Genomic DNA, 22,539 nt, shown 5'->3' on the forward strand with positions numbered 1-22,539 from the left:
TAGCACGACAACGGGTTAACCCTTTCACTACCACACTACAGGTTAACCTTTCACTACCACACTACAGACTGTTAACCATCTGTAGTGTGGTAGTGAAAGGGTTAACCTTCTGTAGTGTGGTTGTGAAAGGGTTAACCCGTTGTCGTGTGGCAGTGAAAGGGTTAACATGTAGTGTGGTAGTGAAAGGGTTAACCCGTTGTCGTGCTATGTAATTTTATCCTGCCCCCTCCCTCTTGTATCTCTTCTTATGCTCCTCTGTCCCCTGTGTGCTACTGTACTTTGTGTTCCCCTATCCGTGTGTTGTCCTACTGTCCTATTCTCTGAATGTACTCTGATGTACTGTGCCTTTTTGTATTTTTGTATTTGTGTATTTTATATTAGGACATTGATTTTAAGCTTTGATTGTACAGCACTTTGGTTGGCTCTTGTGCTTTTAAATGTGCTATATAAATAAATTACTTGACTTGACTTGACATGTATTGTCACAGTGAAAGGGTTAACCCTTCTGTAGAGTGGTAGTGACGGGGTTAAGAGGTTGTTGATGCCTTGCTGCTGTGTTCCTCTCAGATGAAGTACCAGCGCATGCTGGAGAGACTGGAGAAGGAGAACAAGGAGCTGAGAAAGGTGGTGCTGCAGAAGGACGACAAGGGCATCCACCAGAGGAAGGCCAAGGTGGGGCACACTCCAGATGATCTATTGTCATGTGCACAGTTAAACAGACAGATCTATTGTCATGTGCACAGTTAAACAGACAGATCTATTGTCATGTGCACAGTTAAACAGACAGATCTATTGTCATGTGCACAGTTAAACAGACGGATCTATTGTCATGTGCACAGTTAAACAGACAGATCTATTGTCATGTGCACAGTTAAACAGACAGATCTATTGTCATGTCCACAGTTAAACAGACAGATCTATTGTCATGTGCACAGTTAAACAGACAGATCTATTGTCATGTGCACAGTTAAACAGACAGATCTATTGTCATGTGCACAGTTAAACAGACAGATCTATTGTCATGTGCACAGTTAAACAGACGGATCTACTAACTATATATGGAGATGTTGACCTTTGCAGGGCTATAACTTTTTAAATTGTATTGCTATATTGACATTACTATGGCCCATTCAACATCGATTATCTATAGTTCAGGATGTGGGAACGCTATACTTTTTCATTCATACATTGTTGTGTTAATACCTTCTAGAATATAAGTATGTTTTTAATCTTCTCTGCTGTAATTCCAAAAACGCTAGTTATAGGCCCAAACGCATTATATAGATTATCGATTACCGTTTCCCCCCCATACACGCTACACCAAAAAACTCAAATGTATATGATCGGTATACATTATGCCTCATCATGCGCGGAGGAAAGGGGGGGGGGGGGGTCGTTTATAATTCCCCGATCATCAGTAACTGCTTTATTTAGGTTGGGTGGATATATTGATCAGATGGTTTGCAAACAAGGAAATGCACAATCGGGTTGAAAATAACGTTATATTCCTCTTACCGTGGGCCAATGAGACTGGCGGTGAAAGATCCCAATTATACGACGCCCATCGCCTAGGTCCATTTCCGGTTTGTATAGCGCAATAAATGCCGAAATCATATCTATTATTAAGTTTAGAAAGCGATCCATTATGTACATAGTGTCTGTTGGGAGTCCCGTAACGAGATGTGACTGCCGGATGATTTTCATCCATGCACTGATGGCACATCCTGTTTGCGAGTGTAACTCGCCCGACCATCCACCAGGTGGCGGTATTGAGCCGTCGTTGCAGTCACATCTAAGGTCCAGCTGCAGGACCGGGGGTGGGTATATGAATTATGAATGCCATGGCGAAGAAAATGAAATATTGATCTCAAAAAACGCTGTACAGCGATCCTGGCAGACAACGCATGGCGGCCAATAACGCTGGACAGCGTTTTTGGCGCTGGATGTGTTAAAGAAATGGTAGAAGATATATACAAGGCACGAGTGAGTAATATTTACATTATTAGGACAGGAGGCGTGTTAGAGATGACATTAAGCGAAAACCTTCACATGTCCACTGAAAAAACACATAGATCAAAAGATTGATCTCAGGAATTAAAAAATATATATATAAATCGATATTGGATCTAAATGAAACTATTCAATATACATTTTTACCCAGCCTTAACGCACACACACATACACTAAATAATATTGAACCTTTTATTGTTTTAGTTTTTTTTACATTTTATGTTACAAGTGTAGCATGTTTTCCTGGATGCTGTATATTTGTGTCGCCCCTCCTCAGAAGTCCCTGATTGACTTGTACTCGGAGGTCTTGGACATCCTGTCCGACTACGATTCCAACTACAACACCCAGGACCACCTACCCAGGGTAAGCAGCACTCGAGGGATTTCTGGGAAATGTAGCTCTATTGAGGAGATTAAATATGCCATTTGAGGCATCGAGGTGAGATTTTCTAAATGCAGCTTCATATATTTGCAATGTGATGATGTCACATCACCATATTTGGTCTCCTTTTTTTTTATATTATTGCAAAACAAAATTATTAAAAGTCAGTACTCAACACACAATGCATAATGAAACTAACAATTAAGATGGCTAAAATGACATGCAAGCACAGAAACGGAAAGCAAAAAAAATATATAATAATATTTTACCGTATACAGTGTATATCCAACGAAATTACCAATTATACCAATGTCTTATACAGGATATACCCCTAATACCTATTATCTAAAACCCTACACACATATGCTCCAGCTCGAACCCCCCCCTCCCGGACCCCTTCTTGGATAGTACCTCCATTATCCCTCGCTCCTAACCAGACACTACCATTATAAGCTAGCTTTTATTCTCTCCACCACTTCTAACCACATTGACATTTTGGATTCATTGAGACCCAGAATTCTTGCTGTAGATATTTCTTGATAAATCACATCGAGATATGTAAGAAACCAAACCTTCCGGCACATTTTTTCCGGTTGAAACCAGCGTGATGCGATCAGCTTTTTAGCTACTGTGATACCCGATAAAACCAATCTCTTTAGCTGTGGATTTACTGCAAACTCAAAAACATCATTCAATAGTAATACAGAGGGGTGTACTGGTATATTCCAAGATACGAGTTTTGATAATTGTTGGGTCACATCTTTCCAGAATGCCTTAACTGGTGGGCAGTCCCAATACATGTGCATAAATGTCCCTTCGTCTCCATTTGTACATTGGGAGCATTTGGAGTCTTGTTTAAGACCCATTCTGTTCAGTCTTATAGGAGTCAAGTATGTCCTGTGAATATAGTTAAGATTGATTTGTTGATGGTCCGGGTTCCTTGATGTAAGTCGGACATTTGCCCATGCTCCTTGCCAATCAAAGTCACTTTCCAGGTCTGGTATATCCCTCCTCCAGACAGAGTCTATTATTTGGTCTCCTTTTAAACATTGTGTCAGGGTCGTACATGGCAGTCACATGGTTCCTAAGTGACCTGAATTACCCACGGGATGATTGCTAAATTACTAAAGACATTTATATATTAGTGTATCCTTATTTTATATGAGCAACTGCACAGAAAACTCCCAACATGAATTATTTGTAACCATACGTTCATATTCAAGTGCCAACATGTGTCCATTCTAGATTTTAATATCTAGAAGGAATGGGGAAAGAACTAAGGTACTTGAGGGAAAAAATGATAAAATTACTATGTCATTGGCAAGTTCTTAAATACAGAACATGTATTAGACGCGTTTTGGCGTCTAGCCTTCTTCAGGGAGTTACAGCCGACTGAGTGGAAAAACAGGAGTAAAACAGGTGTTGTCATTTAGCATCCACTCCTATTGGTCTACAATTAACCCTTGCCTTTAAGATGATCTACTGGGGTCAACGGGGCAGTATCAAGATAAAGAATACATATTATATCTAGATTATGAATAAAGCTTCGATGCTTTATATAATTCGGTAACACAGTCCTGAAATGTACCTCCATTAGATCCTTCACTGTTATCTCAAGTTTTCCAAGGAGATTGTTCGTATGATTGTTGACGATTATATTTGATGGTCTTATTTCTCCGCTTCCCCTTTTCTCCACCCCTCTCCCTTCATTTGTGTCCTCTCTCTACTCCCTTTGTGTCCTCTCTCTACTCCCTTTGTGTCCTCTCTACTTCATTTGTGTCCTCTCTCTACTCCCTTTGTGTCCTCTCTCTACTCCCTCTGTGTCCTCTCTCTACTCCCTTTGTGTCCTCTCTCTACTCCCTTTGTGTCCTCTCTCTACTTCATTTGTGTCCTCTCTCTACTCCCTTTGTGTCCTCTCTCTACTCCCTTTGTGTCCTCTCTCTACTCCCTTTGTGTCCTCTCTCTACTCCCTTTGTGTCCTCTCTCTACTCTCTTTGTGTCCTCTCTCCCTTCACCTGTGTCCTCTCTCTACTCGCTTTGTGTCCTCTCTCCCTTCACCTGTGTCCTCTCTCTACTCCCTTTGTGTCCTCTCTACTTCATTTGTGTCCTCTCTCTACTCCCTTTGTGTCCTCTCTCTACTCGCTTTGTGTCCTCTCTCCCTTCACCTGTGTCCTCTCTCTACTCCCTTTGTGTCCTCTCTACTTCACTTGTGTCCTCTCTCTACTCCCTTTGTGTCCTCTCTCTACTCCCTTTGTGTCCTCTCTCTCCTTCACCTGTGTCCTCTCTACTCCCTTTGTGTCCTCTACTCCCTTTGTGTCCTCTCTCTACTCCCTTTGTGTCCTCTCTCTACTTCATTTGTGTCCTCTCTCTACTCCCTTTGTGTCCTCTCTCTACTCCCTTTGTGTCCTCTCTCTACTCCCTTTGTGTCCTCTCTCTACTCCCTTTGTGTCCTCTCTCTACTCCCTTTGTGTCCTCTCTCTACTCCCTTTGTGTCCTCTCTCTACTCCCTTTGTGTCCTCTCTCTACTCCCTTTGTGTCCTCTCTCTACTCCCTTTGTGTCCTCTCTCTACTCCCTTTGTGTCCTCTCTCTCCTCCCTTTGTGTCCTCTCTCTACTCCCTTTGTGTCCTCTCTCCCTTCACCTGTGTCCTCTCTCTACTTCATTTGTGTCCTCTCTCTACTTCATTTGTGTCCTCTCTCTACTTCACTTGTGTCCTCTCTCTACTCCCTTTGTGTCCTCTCTCTACTCCCTTTGTGTCCTCTCTCTACTCCCTTTGTGTCCTCTCTCTCCTCCCTTTGTGTCCTCTCTCTCCCTTCACCTGTGTCCTCTCTCTACTCCCTTTGTGTCCTCTTTCTCCCTTCACCCGTGTCCTCTCTCTACTCCCTTTGTGTCCTCTCTCTACTCCCTTTGTGTCCTCTCTACTCCCTTTGTGTCCTCTCTCTACTCCCTTTGTGTCCTCTCTCTACTTCATTTGTGTCCTCTCTACTTCATTTGTGTCCTCTCTCCCTTCCTCTGTATCTTCTCTCTACTTCCTCTGTATCGTCTCTCTCCTCGCCCTTCCTCTGTATCTCTCTTTTTCGTCTGTCTTCTCTCTCCTTCCTCTGTATCGTCTCTCTCCTCGCCCTTCCTCTGTATCTTCTCTCTACTTCCTCTCTATCGTCTCTCTCCTCGCCCTTCCTCTGTATCTTCTCTCTACTTCCTCTGTATCGTCTCTCTCCTCGCCCTTCCTCTGTATCTTCTCTCTACTTCCTCTGTATCGTCTCTCTCCTTGCCCTTCCTCTGTATCTCTCTTTTTCCTCTGTCTTCTCTCTCCTTCCTCTGTATTGTCTCTCTCCTCGCCCTTCCTCTGTGTCTTCTCTCCCAATCTTTACCCGGGGGTCAGGTGGTGGTGGTGGGCGACCAGAGTGCAGGGAAGACCAGTGTGTTGGAGATGATCGCCCAGGCCAGGATCTTCCCCCGAGGCTCTGGAGAGATGATGACCCGCTCTCCTGTCAAGGTAGAGCAGTGGCATGAGGCTGATGGACGTTCACTTCATTCACACGCCTGTGGTGTTTACTGTGATGTAAGAGGGCGGTAGGATGTAGGAAGCAGGTTTGCTGTGATAATACCACCTCGAGAACAGAATTAATCTGAGCGGCCAAAACACACTATTGTAAAGACAGACTCTTGTGGTGAACCTGACTCCCATTGTTTTTAACCACCATTGTTTTCTTGTTCTGAAATATGATGGTAGATTTGTCATTATCTGCTCATTAATGCATTCTAAGAAAACGTCAAAAGATATTCAGACATACGACTGGAGGGTTCCGTCACTAGTTTGAGCAGAGAGTGGTGCGTGTTCACAAACACTGACTGAACTGTCTTCGGGCACAGGAAGAACATGTGTGATTACTTAAAACAGGTGGCATTCCCCCACCCATAGGGTTGGCTACCAAACTGTACTTTTAAGGCTACCGACCGAATCACATCGGTTCTACAGAGTACCAATTCACGCTAGATCAATTAGTACCAGATTTCGGTACCTTTACATGTTTAGTATAAGAGTGTAATATACTAGACAAGAGGGAGCTTTTTCCACAAATATATTATATATTACTGTCCCGTCTCTTGGGTCTTTGGAAAGACCAGACAAGGTCAGAGGAGTTTGATAATATTTACTGAGGATGGCCAGATAATGTTGATATTTAAACATTTAAAAACACAATACATGATCATGCAATTTATTTTGGGTGATGTGTTACAACAATAAATAACAATGTTGAAATTGGGAAGTTTGGACTTATTTTTTTACAATTGAAATGTCATGTTTTCCCACCCTACTCTTGTTTGTGATCGTAAGATGGAGGCCAGGTGAACAATGCAAATGCACAACTCACCCTCCTACATCTTAACAGTGTTGACGCCCCTGTCTCTCCTCCAGGTGACACTAAGCGAGGGCCCCCACCACGTGGCCATGTTCAAGGACAGTGGCCGAGAGTTTGACCTTGGCAAGGAGGAGGATGTAAGATACAAATACATCTGTTTCACCTCCCCCCTTTCATTTAATTTGCTGTGGATGGCATGTGGTCACTGAGCTACCTGTCTTGTCTGTTGTGTCTGTGCAGCTGGCTGCGCTGAGACATGAGATTGAGCTGAGGATGAGGAAGAGTGTGAAGGAGGGCCAGACCGTCAGCCCTGAGGTGAGTATCAGGTTGTTCACACAGCGCTAGTGTGGGTTATTTTATAATAAAAAAATTATATTATACCATTTTCTTTTGCCTTTCTATATTTCTCCCATCACAATTTTAGTCGTTATGCCAATTCCCTTCCTGGTCATTGTGCGCATTGCCCTACTGTCAGCCTAGGGAGGGTGTAGACTATGACATGCTTCCTCCGATACATTCTTTTCACCTGACAGCGAGGAGTTTCACTGGGAGAACTTAACTTGTGCAGAGGTTCACGCTATTTCCCCCAGATCCCCTCCCTGCTGAACAGGCGCCCCGACCGACCAGTAGGAGTCGTTGTTTACAACGACCAGGACTCATACACCGGCTTCCCACCCGCAAACACTGACATTGTGTTTGTAGGGACGACTGACCAAGCTGGGGGTACCGATGAGAGCTGGATTAGAACCCAGAGTCTCTGCGGTGGTAGGCGAGTGCTTAGTCCTCTACGCTACCCAGCCGCACCTAGTCTGCGGTTTTACTGTAGTCATTGGATGTTGGGTCTTTAATGGCAGGATTCCTACGGTCATGTAAAACCTGGAAAAGGACAGAAACAGGAATACGATGCATATTCAAAATGTTTTGGCGATGTCATTGAAATGTGCTCATAAATCCTCAACCTTTGCTGCTGGTGGATCTAGTTGCAGATTAACAACCTAAACAACACATGTGCTGATGCCATAAGTCCAGGTGACTGCTGCAGCAAGCCACTGTAAGACCCATGACATTCAAATCAGCTACTCGACAAAGAAAAGAGGCATTTCAATATAGAAACGAATCAATATCGGCCATGTGCTATATGTCATGAAATAGGCAGGGAATCTGTTAGCAAAACATGCTTAGAAACTCTCTAATAAGGTCGATCTTCTCTGACAGACGATATCTCTGAGTGTCAAAGGGCCTGGAATCCAGAGGATGGTGCTGGTGGACCTACCAGGAGTCATCAGTGTGAGTACAGACACGGACACACACACATACTGTATACACACACACACACACACACACACACACACACTGTATACACACACACACACACATATACACACATACATATAACATATACACACATACATACATATACACACATACATATATATACATTACATACACGCATACATACATATACACACACAAACATACAGTATACATACATACACACAGACAAACATACATACACGCCAGGGTTTCCGTTGTCCGGTAATTACAGTTTTTTTACCGGGGAAATCTGTTGAAGTCCGACATATTTAAATATCTCCGGTCATAATGTCCTGTAAAAATTATTCCCTCTAAGCACAATTTGAATAGTATTAAAATAGTTACATTTGTTTCATTGTTGCTTCACCAAGCAGGTCTAATAATGACAACGATGTGTGTTCCTATATCATATCACGCGCACAGCAAGTTTGCAGCGCAACCTGTGGTTTGCTGATGAGAATGGCAGGGCGGGAGCTTGATGCTGGATTAGCGAGAAGCATGCAGCTGCAGAGCCGCAGAGCTCACAGTTGTGCCCGCACAGTGCAATACTCCAATTCAGCCACTGGGTGGGTGGCGCTGCTGAGCGGTCCCCAGACCGGACCTGAGAGCTCCGCTGGCTCTGCGGCTCGTTGCATACTATTGGGATTAGTTTATCGCTTCGTTGAGCGTTTCAGTGAACCCACAATAATGTTGCCGTCTCTCTCTGCCAAATTTCTCAGTTCTTCGCTTGATATAATTAATACAAATGTCCAATATAACGGAATTCGTTAGTTCATAAAAATGTGATTATAACAGACTGCTGTTTAATGTCGGGTCGACTGCCCACAGACACCTATTTGATTTCAAGTCAGCAGCAGCACGGAGTCTCGAGGGACTTATTTTATTTGGATTATAATGACTATACGCAAAAGTAGCCTAGTTTTAAGTTAAAATATTATAAATCTACATGCCTTGAGGATGTCATTCTTTATATAGCCTGCCTATCAATTGTTTTTAAGCTCAATAAACTGACCGGAATTTCTCACATTTGTCCGCGAGATTGAAATCTTCCAGGACACAGACCGGCAACAATATTTTCTAACTGAAACCCTGATACACGCCCACACAGTGTTAAGATTCTTGTGTTGAGTAACGTGTGTGTGTGTTTCTCTCAGACTGTGACACATGGCATGGCGCCAGACACTAAGGAAACCATCTTCAGCATCAGCAAGGCCTACATGCAGAACCCCAACGCCATCATCCTCTGTATCCAAGGTGACACATTATTATTACATTATCCCCAACTGCACTACCGTCTCATGGTGCGTTCCACTGAAGTCTGAACGGTGAACAATTCAACCTCCTACTAGGAATTCCAAGTAGGACTCGGGCATTATCAAGTACAAGTTCTTTATTAGTTGTCATACAAAAATACAGGGGATAGTGCCTCGCACACCTACGCAGCCGTTCCGGGTTCGCCTCCCGCTCCCGGAGATGATTTGTCGCATGTCCTCCCCACATCTTCTCCCGTTCTCCCTCTCCTCTGTCGGTCTTGTATGGCCATAAAAAGGAAGCTGTAAAAATGCTAAAATAAATCTTAAAATAAAAATACAGAATACTTTGATATGAAATGCTTTTTTTTTTTTTTTTATCTCAACTCCCGACTTTCCATGTCAACATGGTGGCCTAATTCAACACAGTCTCATATATTGAGCTCATAAACTAGCCAACCAACGGCAGCTCCTTGCCGCACTCTGTGCTTCTCCTTTAGATAAACCACATGTTTTACATAGATGCTGTTTTACTTATGTCGTTTCTCCCTCTGTATTTCCGAGCCGGACATGAATGGAACATGGCTTTGAATGGAACATGGCATCATATCCATAAGTTTCATTATTAGTAAATTAGTAAATGGACTGTATTTATATAGCGCTTTTACATCTTATGCCTCACATTCACCCATTCACTCACACATTCACACACCGACGGTGGAGGCAACCATGCAAGGTGCCAACCTGCTCATCGGGAGCAGTTATGGGTTAAGCGTCTTGCTCAAGGATACTTCGACATGTTGCCCGGGACGAGCGGCAATCAAACCGGGAACCTTCTGATTACCAGACAACCGCTCCACCTCCTGAGCCACTGTCGCCCCAGTGACGAACAGATTAGTGATGAATGGATCCTTCATCACAGCACTTACTTACTCTTTCTCCTCACCCTTCCTCTGTCGTCTCTCTCCTTCCTGTGTCTTCTCTCTCCCTCTGTATCTTCTCTCTCCTTCCTCTGTATCGTCTCTCTCCTTTCTCTGTATCATTTCTCTCCTCTCCCTTCCTCTGTGTCTCCTCTGTATCTTCTCTATCCTCTCCCTTCCTCTGTGTCTTCTTTCCTCCTTCTCCCCTATTTTACAATGTCCCCATTCCCTCTCCCTTCCATAACTCATCCTCCTGCTCCTCCTCCTCCTCCTTGCTCTCTCTCATGTCTCCTCCTCTCCGGGCCAGATGGCAGTGTGGACGCTGAGCGCAGCATCGTGACGGACCTGGTGAGTCAGATGGACCCCCAGGGCAAGAGGACCATCTTCGTCCTGACCAAGGTGGACTTGGCTGAGAAGAACCTCGCCACCAACCCCGGCAGGGTAAGACCACGCAATTACCAGACTCCTCCACAAGAGGGAGCTATGAGTTAATTTAGTAGAACTAATCCACCCCACACTCTCTCCGCTGCTGTCTCCCCACCCTACACAGTGTAGGCAGTTTGATAATTCACTAAATTACCAACAACAAAATATTATAATATGGGGTTCACTGGGACAAAATCATGTCAAATGTGGTTCCGTGTGGTCGTCTGAGAACCACAGATCCACTGTTGGAGCACTCAATCTCTATATTACACATGTTTTGATAAGGAATTCATTTATTCACATATCCCTCTAGGACACAGACATAATGTAGGCATTTCACCAGGGTGTCAGGACATATGGTTGGCACTCCCTAGAGCAGGTAGGGGGATGGACACATTGTGCAGGAATCATTCCTGTGACCGTCTACCACCAAAAAAAAAAAAAAAATTACCACTCTGAAATGGCCTGTCTGGAGTTTACTTTTATGTTCGATTAGATTCAAATGTATTGTCATTATACAGCACAAGTACAGTACAACAAAAATAGGTTTGGCATCCAATCAGAGTGCTAATGTAATGGTAAAGTGCAATATACAATGTACAGGTGATTAAACTGGGTACAAAATATACAAATTAGTACTACTGAGATGTATGTACAGAGTTGTAGTATAATATGTACAGTGATACAGGTATAAGGACAGTATGGTAGTAGTCATACTGGCCAGCAGCATAACTAGTAAGAGTAGGATGTACAGATATAGGTAAATAGATATAGTAAACGGACTATGTGCAGGTAAGTACAGACGGGTGAGCATAGGTATGTATGTGGTGAGAATAAATATATATGTGTATATGGTATATACAGCATTTTTGTCCATGCTATCATACAGAGCTATGGGTTATATGCACGTGTACAATCAAGTATATAGAGGGGTGATATGCAGGTATATTCAGATAAATAGATGTTTTACACTGAAGTGTGGTGGAGAGAGCTTAGAATTTAGCATTGCACCTCATTTTCCTATGTTTACATTCTCCTCCAGATCCAGCAAATAGTGGAAGGCAAGCTTTTCCCCATGAAGGCCCTGGGTTACTTTGCTGTGGTGACAGGGAAAGGTAAGATGCATGACTGACGGTCATGTTGCACGGCTAATATAGGCAATACTGACGGTCATGTTGCACGGCTAATATAGGCAATACTGACGGTCATGTTGCACGGCTAATATAGGCAATTACTTCAATCAAACTGAGGCTGCAAAACATCTCTAAATCCATTCAAGAAAATAAATCTTTTCGCAGTCTTGAATTTTTAAACGGAAACCAGGATGGGAACCCTGAGTTCCACCAAACTGATTCAATTCAAGAAGCAACTAGAAAGGTGTGCTCAGTAGAGTAGAGTAAATATCCCCTTTTTTACATTTACAAATTGTAGAAAAAATGTATAGAAAATTAAACATATACACCCACAACACTCCCACCCCACCACTGCCCCAGCTCATATTATAATTTTATAAATCAAAAAAGCCCTTACAAAAAATCATCAATGGCACAATCATTATTGTGGCTTAAATTGATTATACTGTGGTATTATTTAAGTACAAAAATTAAAGTGTGACTTTTACCATGTCCGTACCATGGTAAATTACCAATACGATGTCTTGGTAAATAATTGTAGTTACTGTCGAGCTGATCGGCTGCTCCTTCCTCTTCCAGGCAGCACGAGTGAAAGCATCGACTCCATCAAAGACTATGAGGAGGACTTTTTCCAGAACTCCAGACTGCTACGGTGGGTGTGTTTACTAAACTGATCATTGGTCTCGTCGGTTGAATTCTTTTATGCCTTTTGTTTGACTTGAGAAGCACCATAATATATCACGGCTCAACGGCTGTGCCTCTCCCCCACTAGGGACGGCATGCTGAAGGCCCACCAGGTGACCACCAAGAACCTGAGCCTGGCCGTCTCCGACTGCTTCTGGAAGATGGTCCGAGAGTCTGTGGAGCAGCAGGCAGACGCCTTCAAAGGTAAAGTGCAACAGCAATATACAATGTACAGGTGATTAAACTGGGTACAGAATATACATATTAGTACTACTGAGTGTAGTGCTAATTGCATGTATGTACAGAGTTGTAGTTTAATTTGTACAGCGATACAAGTGTAAGGACAGTATAGGTAGTAATCATACTGGCCAGCAGCATAACTAGTAAGAGTAGGATGTACAGATATAGGTAAATAGATATAGTAAACGGACTATGTGCAGGTAAGTACAGACGGGTGGACATGTATGTATGTGGTGGAGAGAGCAGCAGGTACACCTCCACATACACGCCTACAGAAGCTCCGACGTCGGACATCTATAGGACAATATAGACGCCCCCTGCCCCGATGGGTAGGTCTACGGTACATAAAGATTTCTGAAACCCTTATAAACGTCGACTTAAGCCCTGCTTCCCGCGGACAATTAGCCCGGACAGCCGCCAGCCCCTCGCTAACAGCGCGGGAGATTTATAGCCCGGCGACCGCCCCGTCCCCATCGGCCCCATTGTGTGGCGTATTGATCCGCGGCTCGTCAAAGAAATGAAACACCACCGGCCCCCAGCCTCACCGCCTGGCGCCACTGTGGCCCCCGGACCCGGCAATTAGCGTAATCGCCGCTGAGCGGTGGGGGAGCCCCGGCGGCGGACAGCGCCGTGTGCGAGAACTAGAACCTGGCTGTTGATTAAGAGTCTGTGATTGGCGCCATCGCCTGCAGCCTCCGAGGGACCAGTTAAGGGAAGACTGTGTGTTAAACCCTCGCGTGCATTTATTAGAGATAACCGCATAGCCGCACATTAGCCGCTTGAAGGCTGGCTTTATATCAAAGCGGGTTGAAATTGAAATAAAGCGGGCGCTGTCCCAACGCAGACATTGCCCGATGATTACGGTGAATTAGTGATTGATGAAGCATATGAAGCTGAGCAGCAACAGAAGCGTCGTAAAGATGAGTTTTTTTTTATTCAGACTTCATGACAACAAGGCTCAGTATTCACCCATTAGCCTCTTCAATAGACTCACGTCTGAATCACCTTTTATGAGGGAGCCACAGGTATTGATCTGGCCATTCCAGATTTTATATTCACACTTATACACTTATGGTGTTTTGAAAATTTTGCGATCACTCTTCCCCCCCCCCCCCCCCTCAGCATCCCGCTTCAACCTAGAGACGGAATGGAAGAACAACTACCCCCGTCTGAGAGAGCTGGACAGGGTGAGGAGCGATTACACACGACACACAATCACACGCACGCCTTGATGCCCACAGTCGGTTATAGCGTGCGTGCCGATGTTTCTCTTACTTGTTTACATACACTTGTAAAGAACATGCATGTCATGGCAGTCTTGAGTTTCCAATCATTTCTCCCAACTCTTATATTTTCTGTGATGGAGTGATTTGAGCACATACCGGTACTTCTTTGTCACAAAAACATTCATGAAGTTTGTTTCTTTTATGAATTTATTATATGTCTACTGAAAATGTGACTGCTGGGTCAAGAATATACATACAGCAATGCTAATATTTGGTTACATTGAATTATTGGAAACTAGACTGCCATGACATGTGTGTTTTAATTATTTCCCTTATCTCTGTGACGTATTTATCAAAAGGCCTTTTTTTTTTTTTATACTCCTTTTTCCTTTCCCCGTTACCCTTCGGGGGGGACCTTTTTGTCCTCTCACCAGGCCGTCATTGTAAATAATAATTTGTTCTTACTGTAATTGACCTGTCGGTTAAATAAAGGTTAAATAAAAATATAATCCAAAAATTATTTACAAGTGTATGTAAACTTTTGACCACAACTGTACTTGTTTTCTTTCATTTGCAGAACGAGCTCTTTGAAAAGGCCAAAAATGAAATCTTGGATGAAGTCATTAGTTTGAGTCAAGTTACTCCAAAACACTGGTAAGACTTTTCTTACTTTCTGTGTTGTAAGCATCACTTGTATTCATGCACTGTCCATGACGTAGATACACAGTACAGGAGAGCATCATCTAATGATTCTTCAGCCTCGTATCGGAAGGATATTCAATGGTGGTTGTGAGATGTTCCAGCTCTTGAGATGTAGAAGCCGTTTTTTACGAGTGAAGTGGTCCTGTGTATAAACACATACTGTACATGTGCATGAGCAGCCAGATATTGCTTAAAATGTGTAAATAAAGTACTAATCGACCAGAGGAAAAAAAGGAACATATTGTACATTATATTATAGCCATACGTAATATATTGACATATTTCCGAAAATGTACAATGTGTACGCATTACAAATTAGTACATATTGATGGCCAAAGAACAAAACTATCCTATCTGCATAATTTTCTGATTGGCGGATTTCACTTTATATAATAGCATTCTGCAAGAAAACAACACTTTACCTCAAGAGAACCGAGACATACTTTTCCGATAGCCTCGCCCAAACCTTAACCCTAACCCTAACTTTATATTGTAACCATAACCATTAAACGTTAAAACTAACCATAATCATAGTATTGCTAGGTTTGTATCAGGGTGGGTTGTTTAGTCTAGTGGCAAGAGCACTCGCCCGCGACCACATTCATTGTTAGTTCGACCGGTTTGTTTTGGACTTTTGCAGATACGAAACGTAAATATATTACTTATACAAGACGTAAATATATTACTCATGGCTAGAACATAACATACATTATGTACCTTTTATACGATTAGTATTTTATTTCGTTTTCTGATGAGACCGTGTTGGCATGAGTGTATAGCAATGAATCTCTACCATTGGGAGAGAAACCCACCTAAATGAGACTGTATGTGTGGTGTCTAGGGGGGGGGGGGGGGGGGGGGGCATCAGCTCCACAGGATCGATTCCCTGATGAATGGCCCGCTGAGAGGGACAGGGTGGGCCTGTTAGCCAGCCAGCCGGCCGGCCACTGCTATTGGAGATAACGCCCGTCGATAGCGGGAACCAGCCAGCCAGAATATGGAGGGAGCTGCATGAAATATGAGTGTGTGTTTGTGATAAATGAGAAGGGCTTCGCGCTCTCCGGTCCCAGGGGGGAGATTCAGAGTGGTTTTGTCCCATTGTCACACCGCCGCGGTCAGATAGACTGGAGGCTGTTGGATAACGGCCCACTGGAGCGCTACTGGAATATACAGTCGAGTACAACCTCAATAGCAGGCTGCGCTGGGAGGGTGGAGAGCAACTCACTAACAGAGCAGTCCCATCCTCTGCATCACATGACTGGAAGGAGAAGAAGAAGTCTTTATTTGTCATGCAGATTGAACACACATACACACACTTGGGAGACCCACGGGAACACACACACATGCACTGAGCAGACAGGGGGACCAATCCAAGTTCTCCTGTCCGTCTTCATCAGGGTTGGCGATCTGTTCTGCATGTTTTTCCATTGGGTTTATCTTATCTGGAGGGGAAACCCTTGCGAGCACGGGGAGAACATGCAAACTCCACACAGAAGGGCCCGGGAGATATCCCACCTGGGTAATTGGCAACACGGCAACCTGGTCCCCAAGCGGGAATAGAACCCAGGACCTTCTAGCTGTGAGGCGACAGTGTTCACCACTACACCACCGTGCCGCCGGAGCTGGACAGGGGAAAGCAATCTGTTTCTAAAGCAATTGTACTTGTTATACGGGGCGACAGTGGGAGGTAGAGCAGTCGTCTGGTAATCCACAGGTTCCCGGGTTCGATCCCCACTCCTCCCGGGCAGCGTGGTGAAGTGTCCTTGAGCAAGACACTTAACCCCTAATTGCTCTCGATGAGCAGGTTGGCACCTTGCATGGTTGCCTCCGCCGTCGGTGTGTGAATGAATGAGTAAAATGTGAGGAACAAATTGTAAAGCGCTTTGGATAAAATGATGCTATAGAAAATATATACCGGTAAATGCACCATTATACGTTTGCTGTTGTTTCTAAATCTGTACCTTCCTGTGAAAAAGATGAACAAAATGTACCCACCCTTTCCCGCCTGCTCCTCTGTAATGGTGTGACCTGACCCATGACTCCTCCCAGGGAGGCCATCCTGCAGAAGAAGCTGTGGGAGCGCGTGTCCACCCACGTGATCGAGAACATCTACCTGCCGGCGGCCCAGACCATGAACTCTGGCACCTTCAACACCACCGTGGACATCAAGCTCAAACAGTGGACGGACAAGCAGCTCCCCCACAAAGCTCTGGAGGTAAAGAGACTCCGGCTGTCTGGTGGTGCAGGTCAGCTGTTCAATAGTCGAACCCTTCAGACGAAGGACGATACTTGAGTTTTTCTAAAGTCTGTTCGATAGCCGATGTATTTACAGTTGTAAAATCAATCCAATTCACTTGGAGTGTGAATGTGATATATCACCTGAAAGTACCCAACCTCACTCCAGTCTACCGTCTTCAATACCTACCTCGTATTATTTAGTGTGTTAGTATTACTGGTCAGTAGGGCTGTCCCCGACTAAGGATTTGGATAGTCGACTTAGATTGGCCCAAAATTTGCCCTGAATGCAAAAATATATATAATAAATTGTTTATTATTTTAATTTTTTTTATCATTTAATTTGGGCTGGGGGGGGGGGGGGTGCTTACTGTCTGAAGGAGTCGACTGAAGGCTCCTTGTCCTCTGTGAAAGCATGCAATTGGTCCACTGATGGATACATCTTGATATTTGTCTAGTCTAGTGTGTTCATTAGATTGGTGAAATCCTCTTTCAGTGCCTTCAGTGTTTTCTTGGGCAGTTAGCCTCGCTGGTATGTGCGCCATTTTATAAAATAAAATTTGCATTCGACTAAGAGGTTGGCAGTCGACTACGGCTCCTTTTGATTGATTAGTCGACCATTCAACTAATCGGGGTCAGCCCTACTGGTCAGAATTACATTCTGGTCAGATAGGCTTTACTTATTTTCTAAAAAAAAAAAAAAAAAAAAAAAAACTTATAATCAGGGTGTCTTATATTCGGGTCAATACATTAATTGTGATTACAGTAACACTTGGGGATTTGTTCTCTTCAACCCCCGTCAGGTTGCCTGGGAGACGCTACAGGAAGAGTTTGCCCGCTTCATGTCCGAGTACAAAGGCAAAGACCAGGACGACATCTTTGACAAGCTGAAGGAGGCTGTGAAAGACGAGAGCATCAAGAGGCACAACTGGAACGAAAGGGCCATGGACAGCCTGGTAAACACTGTTAAATCACTGTCTAGCATAGAGAACATGGCTATGGACAGCCTGGTAAACACTGTTAACTCACTGTCTAGCATAGAGAACATGGCTATGGACAGCCTGGTAAACACTGTTAACTCACTGTCTAGCATAGAGAACATGGACAGCCTGGTAAACACACTGTTGCCTCACTGTCCGTTATTGGATGCACTTCAGATTCTTGCCTTTATCTCGTCCTAAAACGGAGCCCCCATGTATGAGCACTGTGGCTCCAAGCCATTAGACGTGAGGAAGCTTCAGGAAAATACTATTTTCCACAGTCTATGGTGTGTGACAAAAATAATTTGACACTGCCTGGTTTGGGCCTAATTCTGCGTGTGACTAGCATAAATTAGCCTGGCTGTAAAGAGGAGTCTTGTGTGGTTTCATTCAGCCCATTTCTAGGCACATATCTTCCCATGAGAGCATCAAGAGGCACAACTGGAACGAAAGGGCCATGGACAGCCTGGTAAACACTGTTAACTCACTGTCTAGCATAGAGAACATGGCTATGGACAGCCTGGTAAACACTGTTAACTCACTCACGATGGCTCTCTCTTGTGCACAAAGCTCTGCTTAAACTGGTTCCCTCGTACCTAAGCGTGCTTCTGTGCACTAAGCAATACAAGTATGCCCTTCGTTCTCAAGCTGCTCTAAAACTGGATGTTCCCTATATGAGAACTGAATTAGGAAAAAGGGCTTTTAAATATGCTGCTCCTTCATCCTGGAACAAGATACAGGAGGACTTTATTATTATTAAAATTACCAGGACTGGTCACCCTCGGAGAATTTAAAGCCATTTTAAAATCCTACGAATTCAGTTCCCTCGGACAGTGCAACTGTGTTTGATAACTTGCCTGTTTGATAACTTGCCTGAAATTGGAGCTTGCTGTGAATGTTTTATCTGTATTTTATTGTGATGTTCTTTTTTTATGTTGAAACTTTCTGCTGCCTTGCTTGGCCAGATCGCTCTTGAAAAAGAGATTTTAATCTCAACGATGCTTATCTGGTTAAATAAAGGATTTGATTGATTGATTGATGGGTAATGTAGTTTTCTTACTTGTGTCTGTCTGTCTCGGTCACAGAGGGTGATCCAGCACAACGCTCTGGAGGACCGCTCCATCACAGATAAGCCCCAGTGGGACGCAGCCATCCAGTTCATGGAGGAGACCCTGCATTCACGCCTAAAAGACAGTATGTTGGCCTCCACACTACACTAAATTACTACCCTCTCTTATAGGGAGCCAAAGACAGTATGTTGGCCTCCACAGTCTGCACTGCCCTACCACCCTCTCTTATAGGGAGCCAAAGACAGTATGTTGGCCTCTACACCAGTGTTTCCGTTAGACAAAATTGTTGCTGGTCTCCGTGTCCTGCAAGATTTCAATCTACCGGACAAATGGGATCAATTCCGGTCAGAGTTTATTGAGCTTAAAAACAATTGATAGGCAGGCTATATAAAGAATGACATCCTCAAGGCATGTAGATTTATAATATTTTAACTTAAAACTAGGCTACTTTTGCGTATACAGTCATTATATTCCAAATCAAATAAGTCCTGAGACTCCGTGCTGCTGCTGACTTTAAATCAAATAGGTGTCTCTGGGCAGTCGGCCCGACATTAAATACAGCAGTGTGTTATAATCACATTTTTATGAGCTAACGAATTCCGTTATATTGGACATTTGTATTAATTATATCAAGCGAATAACTGAGAAATTTGGCAGAGAGAGACGGCAACATTATCGTGAAATATAAACGTTGCGTGATCATGACTATTATATCTCCGCCTCCCAGTCCCAACGAAGAACATACCAATAGTATGCAACTGCAGAGCCGCAGAGCCAGCGGCGCTCTCAGGTCCGGTCTGGGGACCGCTCAGCAGCGGCACCCACCCAACAGCTGAATTGCCAATGGCTGAATTGGTGTATTGCACTGTGCGCGCACAACTGTCAGCTCTGCGGCTCTGCAGTTGCATGCTTCTCGCAAATCTAGCTTCCGCTGCCAAACCAAATGAATCTCGACATCGCTTCACCAATAGTCGTTATCAGAACACTACACACATATCATAATAGAACACACATTGTTGTAATTATTAGACCTGCTTGGTGAAGCAACAATGAAACAAATGTAACTATTTTAATACAATCAAATTGAGCTTAGAGGGAATTATTTTCACCGGACATTATGACCGGAGAGATTTAAATATGTCGGACTTCAACAGATTTTGCCGGTCAAAAACCGGTAATTACCGGACAACGGAAACCCTGCTCTACACTACACTAAAATGACCAACCCTCTCTTATAGGGAGCCAAATACAGTATGTTGGCCTCTACACTACACTAAATGACTACCCTCTTATAGGGAGCCAAATACAGTATGTTGGCCTCCACACTACACTAAATTACTACCCTCTTATAGGGAGCCAAATACAGTATGTTGGCCTCTACACTACACTAAATTACTACCCTCTTATAGGGAGCCAAAGACAGTATGTTGGCCTCTACACTACACTAAATTACTACCCTCTTATAGGGAGCCAAATACAGTATGTTGGCCTCCACACTACACTAAATTACTACCCTCTTATAGGGAGCCAAATACAGTATGTTGGCCTCTACACTACACTAAATTACTACCCTCTTATAGGGAGCCAAAGACAGTATGTTGGCCTCTACACTACACTAAATTACTACCCTCTTATAGGGAGCCAAAGACAGTATGTTGGCCTCTACACTACACTAAATGACTACCCTCTCTTATAGGGTAGTCATGTCTGGGGCCGTGCCAACAGGGACAAGCCCAGACCTGCACAGCTTCACAAGTGTGTGTGTCTGTTTGGGGTCCTGCCTCTGCTGTTGCCCCTCCAAACAGCACCCTTTCACTTTCCAGTCGTACGTGAACTGGACGGATTGTGGGAATTGTGTGTGTGTGTTTGCACTTTAAGAAAGGTATGCTGCCAGCCAGCTCAGGACTTGTTGTCAGTCTCCAGTAACACACACACATCGATAAACACACAAACACACACACACACACACACACACACTCAAACATGGTGGTATTCAAAGGACCTAAATTGGCAAAGATATGAACTCTGGCCCAAAGATAATCCCCTAACACACCATACAATCTCTCTCTCTCTCTCTCTCTCTCTCTCTCTCTCTCTCTCCCTCTCTCCCTCTCTCCCTCTCTCCCTCTCTCCCTCTCTCCCTCTCTCCCTCTCTCCCAGCTGAGTCAGTGATCCACGACATGGTGGGTCCTAACTGGAAGCAGAGGTGGATGAGTTGGACCAACCGCACATCAGATCAGGTCAGAGGTCAAGTCCACAGACCCCCCTCTACTGGAGCTTGATTTGATTTGTTTATGTTTTCCTGGCTGCAGTGACCTATGTTGCATCATAAGCTTATGTAAACGATAGTAGATCAGGAATAGAATCCTCATGAAAGTATAAGGTATTCACATGGCTCTTTCTGTCAGAACCTCCCTCCTCTAAAGGCGTTTCTCACCCCGGTGCATCTCTCTGTCCTCGCAGAGCGTCCGCAACGAAACCAAGAACGAACTGGAGCGCCTGCTGAAGCTCCACGAGGACCACACCGCCTACCTGGCCAACGACGAGGTCACAACGGTCCGCAAGAACCTGGAGGGGCGAGGGGTAGAGGTCGACCCCGTCCTGGTGAGGGATCTGCACCTCACAGACCCAATTTAGACCAGATAGTAGGCATGCTCTGTTCTGTTAGACCAGATAGTAGGCATACCCTGTTCTGTTGGACCAGATAGCCCAACATACCCTGTTCTGTTAGACCAGATAGTAGGCATACCCTGTTATGTTAGACCAGATAGTAGGCATACCCTGTTCTGTTAGACCAGATAGCCCAACATACCCTGTTCTGTTAGACCAGATACCCCAACATACCCTGTTCTGTTGGACCAGATACCCCAACATACCCTGTTCTGTTAGACCAGATACCCCAACATGCTCTGTTCTGTTAGACCAGATACCCCAACATGCTCTGTTCTGTTAGACCAGATACCCCAACATGCTCTGTTCTGTTAGACCAGATACCCCAACATGCTCTGTTCTGTTAGACCAGATAGTAGGCATGCTCTGTTCTGTTAGACCAGATAGTAGGCATGCTCTGTTCTGTTAGACCAGATAGTAGGCCAACATACCCTGGAAACCCTTCTTCTCTCATGCCATATTAATGTCCGTGGACGTAACTTCCCGTTTTGACCAGATCAAGGACACGTGGCACCAGATGTATCGGCGCCACTTCCTGCAGCGCGCCCTTGCCCACTGTAACCTCTGCAAGAGAGGCTTCTATTACTACCAGAGACACTTTGTCGACTCGGAGGTGAGGGTGCTGCCCGTGGCTTGGTGTTCTGTTGAACCGTCTTTTTTCTCCGGTTAATAAAGTGTGTGTGTGTAACATCTCAGCCAACACCCATGACGTTGTGGTGGTTAATGAGAGTAGTAGAGCTGTGTTTATTCTAGAGGTTGGCTGTACCTTCGACCACAGCCTGGAGGAAGCCTTTTTAACCAAGTTGCTGAACTATCGGCAGCTCAAGCTGAACATCTCACAACTAGTGTCAACTTTTAGTTTTCATTTTTGGCAGCCTGAGTCATGTTCACAAGCTGGTGGTTAGGGGCCTTCAGATGGCCCACATCTCCAAGA

At 44.3% G+C, this 22,539-nt stretch overlaps 1 protein-coding gene across 5 annotated transcripts in view; it reads left to right on the forward strand.

Moving 5' to 3' along the window:
* Positions 1-22,539, forward strand: part of opa1 (OPA1 mitochondrial dynamin like GTPase) — an 80,124-nt gene that overhangs the window by 21,410 nt on the left and 36,175 nt on the right. For 4 of the 5 annotated variants that reach the window (XM_084308966.1, XM_084308969.1, XM_084308968.1 and 1 more), the window contains 19 exons: positions 568-672; positions 2,288-2,374; positions 5,774-5,887; positions 6,812-6,892; positions 6,996-7,070; positions 7,971-8,042; positions 9,224-9,323; positions 10,547-10,680; positions 11,708-11,780; positions 12,378-12,450; positions 12,571-12,686; positions 13,845-13,909; positions 14,526-14,602; positions 16,700-16,865; positions 17,689-17,841; positions 18,951-19,059; positions 21,096-21,175; positions 21,399-21,539; positions 22,102-22,218. In XM_084308966.1, the coding sequence (XP_084165092.1) occupies positions 568-672; positions 2,288-2,374; positions 5,774-5,887; positions 6,812-6,892; positions 6,996-7,070; positions 7,971-8,042; positions 9,224-9,323; positions 10,547-10,680; positions 11,708-11,780; positions 12,378-12,450; positions 12,571-12,686; positions 13,845-13,909; positions 14,526-14,602; positions 16,700-16,865; positions 17,689-17,841; positions 18,951-19,059; positions 21,096-21,175; positions 21,399-21,539; positions 22,102-22,218 (1,938 nt within the window). The remainder of the gene's footprint in view (positions 1-567; positions 673-2,287; positions 2,375-5,773; positions 5,888-6,811; positions 6,893-6,995; positions 7,071-7,970; positions 8,043-9,223; positions 9,324-10,546; positions 10,681-11,707; positions 11,781-12,377; positions 12,451-12,570; positions 12,687-13,844; positions 13,910-14,525; positions 14,603-16,699; positions 16,866-17,688; positions 17,842-18,950; positions 19,060-21,095; positions 21,176-21,398; positions 21,540-22,101; positions 22,219-22,539) is intronic. The other variant, XM_084308967.1, reaches the window with a different exon arrangement.

Source organism: Notolepis coatsorum, assembly GCF_963971535.1.
Source record: "Notolepis coatsorum genome assembly, chromosome: 2".
In the NCBI taxonomy this organism is placed as follows: Eukaryota; Metazoa; Chordata; class Actinopteri; order Aulopiformes; family Paralepididae; genus Notolepis; species Notolepis coatsorum.